The sequence below is a fragment of the Metarhizium brunneum genome, chromosome 5 (assembly GCF_013426205.1).
Source record: "Metarhizium brunneum chromosome 5, complete sequence".
NCBI classification, from domain to species: Eukaryota; Fungi; Ascomycota; class Sordariomycetes; order Hypocreales; family Clavicipitaceae; genus Metarhizium; species Metarhizium brunneum.
Window position 1 is genome coordinate 1,688,853 of NC_089426.1, and position 14,327 is coordinate 1,703,179.

The 14,327-nt window shown below is 51.1% G+C and overlaps 4 protein-coding genes across 4 annotated transcripts; 1 reads left to right on the forward strand and 3 right to left on the reverse strand.

The window, feature by feature from the left end:
- Nucleotides 1-783: 783 nt before the first annotated feature.
- G6M90_00g086100 (uncharacterized protein) lies at nt 784-2,787 on the forward strand (the record flags this gene model as incomplete). The annotated part of the gene is made up of 2 exons (XM_014685683.2): nt 784-862; nt 947-2,787. The coding sequence occupies 2 exons, from the start codon at nt 784-786 to the stop codon at nt 2,785-2,787; spliced, it is 1,920 nt and encodes a 639-aa protein (XP_014541169.2).
- A 4,216-nt stretch (nt 2,788-7,003) lies between these two features.
- On the reverse strand, nt 7,004-8,011 carry G6M90_00g086110 (uncharacterized protein; the record flags this gene model as incomplete). The annotated part of the gene is made up of 5 exons (XM_066131280.1): nt 7,004-7,168; nt 7,250-7,369; nt 7,438-7,611; nt 7,677-7,757; nt 7,829-8,011. The coding sequence occupies 5 exons, from the start codon at nt 8,009-8,011 to the stop codon at nt 7,004-7,006; spliced, it is 723 nt and encodes a 240-aa protein (XP_065987431.1).
- Nucleotides 8,012-8,965: 954 nt separating this feature from the next.
- Nucleotides 8,966-9,205, reverse strand: G6M90_00g086120 (uncharacterized protein; the record flags this gene model as incomplete). The annotated part of the gene is made up of 1 exon (XM_066131281.1): nt 8,966-9,205. One exon carries the CDS (start codon nt 9,203-9,205, stop codon nt 8,966-8,968), a length of 240 nt encoding a protein of 79 aa, XP_065987285.1.
- A 426-nt stretch (nt 9,206-9,631) lies between these two features.
- G6M90_00g086130 (uncharacterized protein) lies at nt 9,632-12,921 on the reverse strand (the record flags this gene model as incomplete). The annotated part of the gene is made up of 5 exons (XM_066131282.1): nt 9,632-10,181; nt 10,243-10,584; nt 10,636-10,958; nt 11,006-11,483; nt 12,764-12,921. 5 exons carry the CDS (start codon nt 12,919-12,921, stop codon nt 9,632-9,634), a joined length of 1,851 nt encoding a protein of 616 aa, XP_065987419.1.
- Between the last annotated feature and the right edge of the window lie 1,406 nt (nt 12,922-14,327).

Consider the following 14,327-nt stretch of genomic DNA (forward strand, 5'->3'; position numbering starts at 1 on the left):
TTTTCCAAGTCTTCATGCGAGGGGGCAGACAGCAATGAACCTGAATCAAATATTGAGGACAGCGTCCGTATTCCTTCCCGTTTGCCTCGCTTACAAATAGGCGATGCGCCGTGGGGGCTAATTTGTCTGGTAATATAGCCGTCACTTTCAGCCCAGCTGCAAGTCTAATACGGTACTCCATACTGCAGCTCGAACGCGGGAAATAGTGCCATCCCGTCGATACGTATCGAATGGCTATCGAGTCTCCGGGCCCCAGCCACAAAGAGTCATTTCCATTGGCAAGGGCTCTACTCCATATCCCGGCAGTCTGGTTACTTCACATACGTTGCACAAAGAAAAAACAGAGCCATGGCATCGTATGCGCGGTATTGGACGAGGTGCGCGCGGGGTTGCGGATAGCCCTCCCGTACTCCGCATTACGGAGTAGCATTATCGCAAATCAGAATATGAGATATCATCAGAGCTGCTGGGGTCCAGACCAGACCCAAGTGCTGACACCATTCATCAAGCGACACAAGCACAACACCTCAAGCTGAAAGTATTGGGCTCTCACAATTGCTCTCTACTTCTTAGCCCACGTGGCTACGAACAGACTCATTTCTCTGCGTACTGGAGCATGTTTCGTGCTTTTAGCAAGCCTGTTGCACGTTGTTGGCTCTGAGTTCAGCTTTCAGCTTCTCATCAACCACACCCCATCATGCATTCAGGAGGCAAAGTACCCGAGAGCCGACCCAGATTGTAAAAACTGACGACATTATCGCCCCGTTCGTTGCCCGGACGGTCATGGACCCAGTCTCTGTTGCTGGCTTGGCCCTCGGTGTGGCATCACTTGGTCTCCAGGTGTACACTGGTTGTATCCAAGGTACGAGTCGCCTACAGGTCTCCACGAGATTTAGTACTCAAACAGTAATGAGACACTGATACACCTTGTCGTCGCCGTTTGAAGGCATACAGCTGTTGGTTACTGCATTGGGGTACAATGACGAGTGTAAATACCTCAACTTGAGGCTTCGGATGGAACAGCAGCGTCTTTTTGCTTGGAGCGAAACTTCGGGCTTGTTGGATCTAGAATCTGAAAATCATGATAAGATCCTCAACTCAAACATATTCAGTTTGCATCGCCAAACAGTGCTTGACATGCTGGTACAAATCCGATGCTTGTTTGACGAGTTCACTAGTCACCAGCGCAGACACAATAATCTAAAAACGGATCGAGATGACGAAAACTTGGTCGGTGCGCCAGATAAAGACGCGAAAGAGGCCAACTTTCCCATATCGGATAGGAAGCGAGACTTTATCAAAAAAGCGATGACGGCTTGGAAAGAAAAATCCCAAGAGGGGTATCAAAGGCTTCGATGGGTGTCATTCGATAAAGCCGCTTTTGAACTGGTATTGTCCAAATTCTCCGCTTTAAACGACAACATGACCAATATATTGGATCATTCACTGCAGGTAGAAATCCGACACACAGTGGAAGACACGAATAGGGGAGTTTTGCTTTTGCATCACAAGGTTGCAGATTTAAGTCACCTTGTGCTGGCGTTGAAATCGCAGCTAGATGCGGGAGCTGCCTCACTCCCGACCGCTTCTCCCCTGTCAAAGTTGGAAAGGGAAGCAAGTCTCGATGCCTTGATGCAATTATCTAAACTTGCCAAGTTCAAGGCACTTAACGAAACTCTTGATCCAAAGACTGGAAGGCCCTCTCAGGCAGACAAAGCGGCGGCTGAATTCCTTGAACTTGCAAACCCATCTCAGCCAGGCAATATCCAGATTCCGCGCTATCTAATAGAGCTCGGTTCAGAGGTAGATGAATCGGAAGCTTCACGCTGTGAAGCGCTCATGAAAACACCCGCAGGTAGGAAGAAGGTCTGGATAGAGTGGAAAGACTACGATACAACTGGGCTGCGCGAAGACTCCTTATCGAAGGAGGACATTATCGATCGAGTGAGAAAATTGGCATCTCTACTGAGTCACAGTCCGAAGCCCAAGGCTTTCAGAACACCACATTGTCTCGGGTTCTTCGATAAAGCTGACCCCGATATCCCTGCTGAGGATGTCGATATTCTTGATAGGCGGTTGGGTCTGGTATTTGAGCGGCCTTGCAATGATTCACTGCATCCCACACTTCCGCCAGTGTCCCTCCACAGCCTTCTTCAAGATGATCGTGTTCGAAAACCACGCGTAACAGAACGGGCCCGACTGGCAACGGCACTGAGTACTTGTGTCCTATACCTTCATGCAGTCGACTGGTTACACAAGGGCCTTCGGAGCCGTAATATTCTCTTCTTCCGTACTCGCACCGGGACCGTCGACTATGGTCAACCGTATCTCTCTGGGTTTGACTATTCACGCCCGGGGGGCTCGGACGAGATGACAGACGTGCCTGGAGATGATGCAGAGCATGACTTGTATAGACACCCGGATACGCAGACAAACAGGAGGAAGGAGAGGCAGCGCTCCAAGAAATGCTTTGACATTTACAGTCTGGGAATTATCTTTGTCGAGTTGGCTCATTGGAAGACGGTTGACAAGGTCCTTAAGATCGACATGCGAAGGGCTCGGGGCAAGCCAGAAATTTTGCGACAAATTCAAGACGAGTTGCTTGGTGATGAGCGAATGGCAGATGTTGGAGGTGAGATGGGCGAAAAGTTTGAGGATGCGGTTAGGACTTGTCTTGGTGGGGGGAACAGACTCGGACTTCACCAAGGGCGTGAAGATGCGGCCGAGAAACTATCGACAACATTTTACGAGAATGTTGTCAAAAAACTTGGGCAGATTGCGGTGTAGGGAGTCGGGACGCATCCAAGGACTAGGGCGTGAATGATGCAGACTAGCTGGCAATTGGTTGTGATGCCGCTATTCGTTTCTCAACGGAATAGCCATGTTCATAATAATATGACGAGAATTCCTACAGGGCCTCGATGTGCGGCCCAACTCGGAAGAACCGGATCAAAGCACCGCTGTCAGTTATCTGACTGTCTGTGCAGTGTGCAGGTGGATCTCAGAGCTTGGAACTCGGGAATTTGGGTCCAGAGCAGTCAGGTGAATTAGGTGATGCTTTGGGATTGGTGCTACATGATATAATTTCAGTGCATAATCAACCGCATCCTGTTTCTTCTGCCCCGGCGTCATGCGAAGGGCAAGCAACGTTCGCCTCTGTCCTTGGGCCAGACCTGGGTTGAGATCTGGCAGACATGATGCATCTGGCATTTGCACAGCCCCTCCCGAGTCCTCTCCTCTCGCCACAGCGACTCCCCAGTGCCGACTCCCGGAACCCCACACTCAGCTCGCATCTTGATATCGGAATCAAAGTCAAATTTTAGCAGCAGCATTCGCAGCACTCGAAGCAGCAGAGGCCGGCGCAAAGGCCGCAGCAGATGGCCTGTTTCTGGGTCAGCATTGGCCCATTCGCACTTCAAGTAAAGGCTCAAGCGCGATGTTTTTTTTTTCTAGGGGGAAGGGGATGCCGACAGGCATTGCACAAGGAAACGCCGCAGTCAGTCGCAAGTGGAAGCGGGCGTGGCTGGTCAAGGCGATGATGAAGTGCGTCACGGACGAGACAGATGGGATAAGCTTACCTCGCCTTCCTCGCCGCCGCCTCGGAGGCGCATGGAGTCAGCAGACATGGGCTCAACAGGGCGCTGCAAAGTCGACTGTCAGCGGAGGGTTCGCAACAGATGCTGTGGTCACGGTGTAAATTGATAGCTATTCATGTGGCCAACGGGACGAGCCGACTTGGCAACAATGAATGGCACGGGCAAAACAACAAGGCTCGCGGCGCAGAACGTACGGGCTGCTCAGTGCTAGTTCGGGACTCGGGAACGACCGCGGGAGCAGGCTCCTGAGTCATCTGTTGTTGCGTAGCAGGCATAGTTGGCTTGATATGAGGGCTTATCGAGCGATGCTATAATATTGAGCGTCTGGGAAGCGGAGGGGCAGCGATGACGACGTGACGTATGAATGTTGGAGACTCGAGCACACAAGCAGCGCGCGGGAGTGGGATGACGGGCCTTTTAAAACCAACATCAGAAAGCTGGATGAACGGGTGGTCGGATTGGCCAGGGGCCCTTTCCCTTCTACGTAATTCGGACTATTCGCGTCTGGTTTGGGAAGACGGAAAGGATGGCGGCAAGCTTCGACTCGCGGCGTCGCGCCTCCCGTTGGGGACGACACAGCCTGCTTGGTACCACTACGTATCAGACTTGCCAGACTCGGTTGGCGATCGGTACTCGTACGGGGGCTTATCAGCTCTGCTCTGTACGATGCCAATTGCAGCCGGGACTACATGGATGACGGGAGGTGAGGATGGGTTCTGGCCATGGCGGTGCTGTGGCGTCGGCACAAGACTGCCGAGCTCGTACAGCTCCAAGAGTGATGGGACGGAATATTTATGGAGAAGACGCATCATTGTGTTGGTGCACACACTCGCAACAATCGGCCTTTTGTCCCTTGACCGTTTCAAGAGGGAGCAGGGTGGTGCGGGAGCTCAAGCTGGGCCGACGATTCGCCCAGTGGCATCGTGGGGTGAAGCCACGTTTGGGACGCGATGGTTGTCATTTTTTGTGCGGATGGACAATGATGGTTCCGCATGGTTCTTGATATATCTCGTCGCAACTGCCAACGACCCTGTTTCAAGTTTCGAAAACACACACACACACGCAACGAGCCATCAGACTTATTGTTCCTATCCCTGTGTCCACGACAGCCATTTGCTTTTTTGATGCCGAGTGTCGCATATTGTTATTGTTCCCCCACAGATTGGAGGTTTTGACGTCCAGGGCTTTCGCGCCCCCTGCCATCGTCCCATGGGCCTTTCGGAACATCGGCACCGGCCAAGCCTCCCCCTTTTCCTAATCCATCATGGCGCCGGTGACGACAGTCTGGCGGTCCCGGCCCACGGACGCTGACCCTGGGCGTGGGCTTGGGTTTGGCGGGCAAAAGGCTCGGAGCGCAGGAGGCGTGCACGACACGTCCCTGGCCGATCCAGGAGCAACAAAATCCTGGTTGTGCGCGTCCATGTCCAATCATGACTGGTTACTCCGTACTCCGTACAAGGCCCGGACTTGCGGGTGCTGCGTTGTCATTGTGGCTATGAGTCGTGCTGACTACGTTGTGCGCCGGCCAGACGGTCGTGTCGGCCGGTCTGTGGGCATGGGACTCGGCCGGTTTCCGAGGGCGTTTATGCGTTTTGCTCTTGATGACGGAGGAAGGGTGCAAGCCTCTGATTAGCCGCCCTGGATGGGGATTGTTTTGAGCTCGCTGACAGAACGTTGCGATTGGGGGCTTGGTGCTTCTACTACTGCGCAACGATGGGTGCGGCAAATCTGTTGTAGGAGTTGGGAGATGTCGGGTTTTGGCGGCTGTGAGTTGTACGAATGAGGTGAGTGGCCAAGTTGAGGTATGAGCGTGAGCTATGGTCTTGGTATTGGTTTCATTCATTACCCGAAGTCTTTTCTTATACGTCTGACCGTTGGGAGCCATTTACTGATTCTTGAACTAGACATATCTTTTTTTATAGTAACGCGAAACTCTACGCCTTCTGCCACCCATCGACATGCGTCCCACTCATTCGGGTAGACTATCCGGTAGGGGAAATCACCCGTCAGTCATCAGCTCTGCGTCTCAAATTGCTGGCTTTTTTCACCAATGGCACGAAGTCCTATTGATCCTACGGAGCGTCTTGGGGAAATCTGGGGCCCCAGAGTCCATGTTGAAAGATTCTATTGACTGGGCCTCACACAGCCTTGGGCGCAAGGTGAGACCTCCTCTACTTGTCGGGCATACCTCGACGTCCGTCAAAGATAGCCAGGGCGCGGGCTAGATTTCGGTGCCTGCTGGCCTCGAATTCATGCCCTACAGTGAACGGCAGTCCCGGCCTGGCCAACTTCAAAACATGGCGTAGGTGTTCTTCCGGCCAAACTGTGTATAGAAATACTGTTGCTAGTTGTGGCACTGGGTTGTTACGCCTTCGAATTGACTGCATGCCGACAACAAAGCTTGAATATACCAGGCAAGTTGATGAAAGATGGGTGCCGAAAGACATGGGCGACACGATCGGCCTTTATCAAGATGAATACATATACGGGTGAACATGTCACAAATCCCCGGAAAGCGATACTTATTGGGCAGTGACTGGAGTCACCATTACCGTCAACTGTATGCGTTGGAGCCATGTCGAAAACACCAAGCCAAGATTCAAGAACCAGATAGCTAAGCCAAATGAGTGTCGGTTTTATTTCGTTGCAAAAACCAAAGAGTCTCAAAAACAAAACATGAATAATAAAGAAAGACGTGTGACAAAGTCCCAAGTTGCTGTCGGCTCCAAACCGTCCCTGTATTATATGCCCCATCCCGCTCACATTCTCCTGGTCCTTGCGAGCGCTCGGTGCAAAGTTGCCACAAGGCTCATAGATACACATTGTAAACTTCAGGCGTGCTGAAGAAATCGATGGTGAATTCTGGTGGAGGATGCGGTGATATTTCGGACCGAAGCGGGCGGTTTTTGCAATCTTTTTTTACTTCTTTTTGGCCAGACGGGTTTTTGTCACAGATACACAGATACGTGTCCTGCCACTCTGATAAATCTCCCCTGGAAGCAAAGTCGATGGAACCGGAGCTTCGTATGTAAACTCAATGTCGTCATGGTGTGAGCAGTCTCGCCCCCAACCAACCAACCAGCCAACACAATATAGCGCGGACAAAAAAGTATAAACGACAACATGTTAGAAAGAAATGCATGATTCAAAATGTGCACAACGACCAACACGGAGGTATCTCCTTTTGTGCTGGGTGGCAAGTGTTTCGTCGTGCTCGGGAAGGGAGTCGACGATGCGAAAGATGGGCTCTGAGCAGCGAGCCAGGCCCTCCGTATGTTCCCCGGTATGAGCAATGAGCAAGTCATGATGCGAAGGCTACATCTAGACAGATTCATTGTCTCTTTCGACATGGCGTCGAAAATGAAGGGACTTGAGAGATGCGAGCATGATCGTATGTGTCACCCTATTCACTGGCGTCGATTCGCAAATTTTCTTAGATACGCAGGGTTTGATATCAAAACTGCAAGTCTTGGTCGTGATGGATCGACATTGGGTCGCAATTTGCGAATCTCATCAAATAGCATTCCTACCACATCGGGCTCACCTTGAAGATCGATGGAATGTTCTGGTGTCTGGATGGGATTAGTACCACTATGCTGCGGTAAGAAGGCACAGCAACTCGACATTGCTACGTAGCATTAGTCAATACTTACAAAGCTCGTTTGCGGGGCGGTATATGTAGTCTCGGAGTCCTTCTGCTCCTGCTTCTGCTCCAGTGTACGTTTTAAAGTCCTAATCTGGCGGGGAACTCCATGTGCGAACTGATAGAAAATCTGGACGGGATTAGTATCCCCGTGCTGCGGTGGGAAAAGCAAGATTCGTACTTGAACTTGGTACTTACATTGCTCAGCAGCTCATCGCTGTCATTCCTAAGCCGGTCAATGAACCCTTGAAAAAGGTATTTCCTAATAGCACGGAGTTCTGGGTCCTCCCAGTCCTCCAGTTCTCCTTCCTCCAGTTCTTCGCCCTCTAGTGCTCCGTCCGCTCTCCTTTTTAGACCTTTAAGCAGGTGAATCTAGACGAGATTAGTACCACGATGTTGCGGTCGAAAGCACGATTATGACTGAAATTAGTACTTACAGAGTCAAGTAACGCCCTGTTGATACATTGATACACTTCGGTTCCGTGCATGACATGCACCCGCTCTGCGATGCGGACTACCTGTAGACGCCATTAGTCATAGTGGCACTATCGACTTGACGTATTATTTGTAGTTTGGGGTTGGCACTTACGGGGAGAGGGTCGTCCGTCTCAATGTTCGCCAGCAGGCCGCGAAAGTATCCGTCCAAGAAGGACAATGCCGAATGATGAGGGTCATCATATGCTTTCAAAAAAAGGACACCACCTAAGTTTTTGGCGACCAGATTCTTCAAGGCTTCCGCAAAAGTTGCATGATGCTCATTATTGGGTTTCATCCTGGCACTAGATGGCCACGCCTTTGTTTGTTGGTGGTAGACGCCAAGGTGAGAAAGAGCCAGCTGAGTTGCTGCGTCAGTCCGGACCAAAAATATCCGTCGAGAGTGGACGATAGAGAGCAGGAAGACCCAGCGCAAATGCAGGCTGTAAGCTGTAGGCTGTGTGAGGTTGTGTCGAGGGAAACTCGAATCCTAGACCAAGGTTTATTGAATTGTTGAAAGCAAAGGTGAAGATGAAGGAGATGAAGAATGAGCCGAGGTCTGGCTCCCCGTCGAGGTTTATATACCTGAATCCCCAGTAATATTCATAGCCTTAGGGCAGAGTGAGGAGCTGCATCAAATCATGAATAATGACATCTCCTGTCCCTGTTCAGATGCTGTTTATCAACTATCCGCCGTCGCAGCCACAGCCTCACCACGCAACCGGTTTGAACAAAGGGCCACCTCCAAAACATCAGAAGCGACACAAACGAGTCCTGGGCCTAGTCGATTTTCACCGGACTCTGAGCATAATCAAATGGTCAGCAGACCTCGTCCTTTGGTGCTTCATCATACATCCCGTCTGCATCAGATGGAAACTGGGTCCTGCACAGGAACAAAGCGCCGACGGAAGGGGGGATCACAAGCTCGCTTGCAATGAAAGCAGCCCCGTCCTCTCCATCAGTTCTTACCAAGATCAACACGGGTTGCGCCCGTGTTCAACTTTTTCTCATTCACCACACAAGCTCGCGGCCATGTCAGAGGACCACAGCTCGCCATGCATGGCGCCGCGCCGTAAACATACGACTCCCCTATGAACAGCCAGCCATGTTCAGAAACCGGACAAAGAACGACAGGAACACAGTAGCCACCAACGAGGGCAAGGTGGCAAGCAAGTCTTCTTGAACCACGGTAGCCCGCCGGGACCTCTTCCCAGGATATGATACGGCCTTGTGAGCGCCTCCTGATAACGCATCAGTTCCTGGTTCCGGCGATGCCGTGAAGGAAGAACAGCCGGCCGTCGTTGATAAATCGAACATTAGGTTCTCCAGGCTGGCTCTGCCTCCCCGCCGCCTGGCCAACAACGTATATGGCCTGCGCAGGCGTCGGGGAGAGGCTCTCGAAAAAGTCCACTAGACAACCTGCGAGAAGCTGGGACGTATACGTCGCTGATGACCACTTCCAGTCCGCCCTCCGTCGGTCTGGGGACGGCATCTGTGTCGAGGCGCTCAATCAGAGCGTGTACTCGGCACTCGCTGTCGTGACGTGGCTTTTCTGTGTCCCTTTGTAGGGCACACTCTGGTCCGGCAGCGAAGCACGCCTGGTAGAGATGGTCAATGGAGCGCTCAATGTCTTCGATATTTTGGCTGCAGCCCCGTACCGTTGTCAGACTGCAAACATCGGATCCGTAAAGCTGTAAGGAGCAGGCATACGCTGGCGATCCCGGTTCGCCCAGAACTTCAGAGCCGAATTGCCGCAGTCACGCAGTCCCATCAACAGTGATTGTTATATAAGTGTAGGCTCGCATGACGACATGTGTAAGCAGATAAAACATAATCATTAGTCGCTGCATGATGCTGCCTGTTCTCACCACCGTACACATTCTTCATGGAACTCGTACTTGTCTCTCCAATTGCCCAGCTATTGCCCCAGCCTCGCCCACAGCTCAATCAACGAGCCAAGCTGGCCCTCCACTTCCTCCAAAAGCGGCCCCGAATTCCTCGCAAGAGCTTCCTTGACATTGTCTGGCTGCGGAAGCACAAACGACACGGGCAAGTCTGGCTCTATGGCTTCCACACCCCAGCCGTGGAGGTACCGCCGCGCAGACTCGGGAATGGTCTTCCCCATGGCCCATGCAAACGCTTGTATGCCCTGCAGCAGGTACCCCAAGACCTTCATGCGGTTAATGCCCTGCTGGGCAATCATACAGGCTGTTGAGAAGGCCGGATGAGTGGCCGAATCATCCAGGAGCGGGATGAGGGCGTACATGCAAAGGTGTATGTGGCGATATGCAAGACCACCCAGGGATTGCCATTTGTTCATGTAGACCCCTATGAGCTCCACGTCGGCGATGCAGCGTTTGCGTAATATGTCTCTGACAGTTGTCCCAGGGAGATCGTAGAGGTTGTGAAACGGTGTGTCGAGGGGCACGTCGCGAAGAATGGTGAAGATGATTTCCGTTTCGTGCATTCTTGAGAGCTTTGAGTTAGGGCTTAAGGAAATACAAGTGCGTGTTTTGGGATTTATTATACCTTTTCATACATGTTTCCGGTGTCATGTTGCTCCAACAGTGAAACCTGGGCGGTAGTTGAGCTACATAAGCCAACAACCTACAGTAGAAGCTCTTGCGGATACGCAAGTCGCTATCACTTCCGGTGATGGCGCCTTCGCAGACGTACTGCATCAGTTCATTCCAGAGCTCAGTTAAATTACAATTTATGGTATTGATTCCCGGAACCAAGGGGACAGCACTGGTGGCTTCGTCATACAAACGGCCCAAAACATCCATGTTGGCAGTACCAAATTCGTCGGGCGGTTTAGGCACCTTTGGCGCGGGTAAAATGGACGGATGGGAATAGTAAAAGGCAATTCGACTGGTAGTACTTAGCTCATGGTTTTTTTTTTTCGCGAAATTTACAACTCACCTTTCCATAATGTACAAACCCCAAAGCACGCGGCTAATGATACACTTCTCCTTTTGGCTACCAGGTCTGCTCTCAAGGGCCTGAAACTTCTCCTCCAACGACAGCCTGCTGAGCAGAGCATACGCCGTGTAAAGATATATTCGGGATATCTTGTCTCTACCTTTGATGGCCATCGTGAGGTACATAAGGACGAGGGCGACGATGTTGGGGATCGACGCACAACCTTGTTCCCGTTCATATAGCCCCTTGGCCTCTTCAAAAAAGCGATCTGAGAGGTTTTGTTTCGCAATGACTCCAAATTGCTTTGCTCTCTCAGAAAAGTTCTGTTAAATTAGTTCAATGGTCTAGTATCAGAATCAGGGGAACTAACACTTTCAACCGCACAGATGGCATTGACTAGGAACGGTGTGCAATATCTAGAACCAATTACATGTCCAGACTTCATATCCTCGATAAAGACGTCTTTTTCGAGAACAGGGAGAAGATAGGTACCATTGAAATGAAACAGATTTGTGATGAGCTCAGACACAAGCCCGTCGCCCGCAACAATCGTCCACGGTCGAGCTGGAACCTTGATAATGCTCCCATCCAGAGCCAGGCGATCCAGCCGTTCCAGCTGATAATTGCCGTAAGTCTCGGACGGTGAAGGGTTCGGGAACAGCACCTCAGCTTGTCTCACAGCTTCAAAGAGAATGAAGGGTTCGCCAGACTCTCTGATGTGACGAAACAATTCCAACGCCTCATCCCAGGGCTTAGTACATAACAGCTGAAATAGCTCCCTGTACTGGTCATTCTCACTCATCAAGTCGTCTCGCTTCTGCTTGAGCACGCTAGTCAATGCCTTACCCCTTTCAAGCTCATAAGTACACGACTCGCCTCTACTGTGGCAGCGTTTACAGGTTGGTCTAGAGCCATTGCACTACCTCTCTAAGCATCCACTCGTATCTCAGAAACAGTATATGGGAAGTTTTGCCAACTCACCTTGGCCTTTCGTCGCCTGCAATTCTGGCATGCGACACTGATCATCGCCCGCTTGGGTCTGATGAAGGCACGGGGCGGAGTTGACCAGTTACTTTGGCCATTGGACGGCGCGGACGGCGCATACACCGATAGCTTTGGGCAGATGGGTAATTGTCCTTCCCCTGACGGTTGCTTTGAATTCATCATGTCAAGGTTTTGTGGCTCAGAAATGTTGAAGGTTGTAAAGAGGCTTCGTAGCATTCGGAGCTCAACTTATACGGGGCATGGAGTCGAGTGGTTAAGAAATAAAGTCGGTGCCAGAAAATTTGCGGTCTGGCGCTTTCGACGTTTCCATTGCAGGTACCAATGGAAAAGCTGTCCTAATACGGAGTCAAAATTCTGGTGAATAAAGAATGACAAGTCGACGGCATCAACGGCTGCAACTGCATGGCGGTATCGAATCACGTCGAGGCGGAAAAGACGTCCGGTCCTGCGAGAAGACCCCCTGGCTGCTGATTTCCAGGTTTGTGAATCGTCGCTTTAGATCGATAAATGCGATGTGTCACATCGGCTTAACGTAACGGCCAGCCCTGTTGAGCAGCCAGCTTACCATGGGGGGAGCCAAAGCCACTTGGAGAAGCCTCTAATCGCCTTACATATGTATGTATAGCCCTTGCTATACTACGACGTTAATAGACACACAGCCATCTCAGCACTTGATATTACGACATGTCATCAAGGCGCATCCTTGGAGGAAACTCAGCCGCAAGCTTCAAAATGCCAAAAGAAACCCGCCCATTCTCAAGGCTTTTATGCATCCAATCACAATGGTTCTCGTATCTACCCACCAGCCTCATCAAGAATTTGCCCATGAGGAGACGGGGCGGGGATTGAAGGAAGCCGAAAAGTGCCATGGGAGACAGGATTCCTAGATCCTTATCATGACCCGGCATTGTGACCAACTGCCATGTGCATCCCATGTCCGGGTTGCGGCCCGTATGGCTGGTGAGGCTGTTAGACACGTCTTGCAGAATCGGCATGACTGGCACGGAGTACTGCCGCTGGATGGGCTGCTAAGGCATTGGTGGCAGTGGTGGTTGCATGTAGTCGCCCTGTTCTGGGCCTTGCGGTTCGACGTTACGTGAAACCACTCCGAGTCTCTTACTACCCTTTCTCCCTATTCTGAGAGGCGTGGAAGATGGTCAGGATGTCGATATCGATGACGGCAATGCCCTCGACCGTGTCGCCGGAGATGGCACCAATAATGGCTTTGCTGCCATCAATTCCGTTTCTGCGGCTCCTGATGCCATTATTATTTATTAGCATTCCTGGTGCTCCCTCCGCCACAACTTCCTGTTGATGCTGCCTAAGTTTTGTCATCGATTTGTGCCAGGAAAATGTTGCCAGGCGTTGAAATAAAGTTGTCGTCTGTGCAAATGGCGAATTGATGGCGTAAGTCCTGGTGGTAGTACGGCGAGACCATTTTGGAACGCGGCGGTACTCGGACAAGTGAGATCAAAGTATATATTGCCCATGTCATTCCTACTGCAGTCACTGCCAAGGGGACTACAGTGTCATTGACCATAACAGAAATGAGTCGTTCGTTCACGGTGTCCTAGAGGGTGAGTTGTGATCAGTCAATACCCGTATTTTCAACCGCCATTCTACGAAGGGCAGGAATGATGCAAGGGTCAAGCTGGCACAACTCACTCGAGCACAAACCGTATCGGGTAGGCAAGTCTATCTCCTATTCGGGCGAACATTGAGGACCTGTCGAATGCCATTACCACCCACGCATCAAAACTTCTGCCAATTTTGTTATAGTTGCCGAGCTGTTGTGAAAACGGAAAGCGAACTGGCCCCAGACGAAGTTGACGTCCTCGTAGGTGACGATTCGCTCAACAAGGTTGTTCACAACATTGTTTCAGGGGCAGCCGAGATAGAGATGCAAGGAAATCCAGCGGTGGGTGGAACTTGGAGAGTATGTTGTTGTCTACCTTAGAGCAGCAGAGCTCGACGTCAAAAAAGAGCCACGGATTGCTGTTCAAGTTCAGACCGGTAGAGAAGAATAGGATGAGAGAAGTTGTGACGGAGGCCGAGAGCCTGAGAAAATTTCATCGTTGTGATTCCAGTCCTACTCCATCCTCTGCGCCACATTGTCGATGGTTGATATCCAACTATTGAGAGCTCTAATCAGAGGCAACTATAACGACAACTGCAGCTGGTGAATAAACGTGAAGCGCCATATCAGGTCCACCATGGCTCCAATAGACCTCTATGCATTTTACCGAGATTTGAAAACGGAGGCTGAAGTATCTATCCTCCAGGTGGTTGATGATGACGGACGATTGAGTTATCATTTCATGAGCTGGAACGTAATGTGCACTTGGTATCAGGGAAACATTGACGCGGCCTGCTGTGTAAGGAGCATAGTCAGGCCCCTAGTTGATACGAATTGCAGGAAAATGGTCGTGGGAGGCTTTTCAAAGCTAAAAAAGAGCACGAATGTCTCTCAGGGGGCAAGATGATTGGCGTAGTTGTTCATGAGACTCACGAGGTTGCGACAGATGAATGGGGAGAGGCGAGTCACGTGTGAAGCTTTCGACAAACGTGAGCTGCCGTGATCACTTGACAGCTCGGAAGTTGTGAGGCAAGTGCCATCGATGCCTTGGCTGCATTCATTTTCATCAACTGTTACCACAGGCTGCGGCAGAATATATTTGCCGACCAAG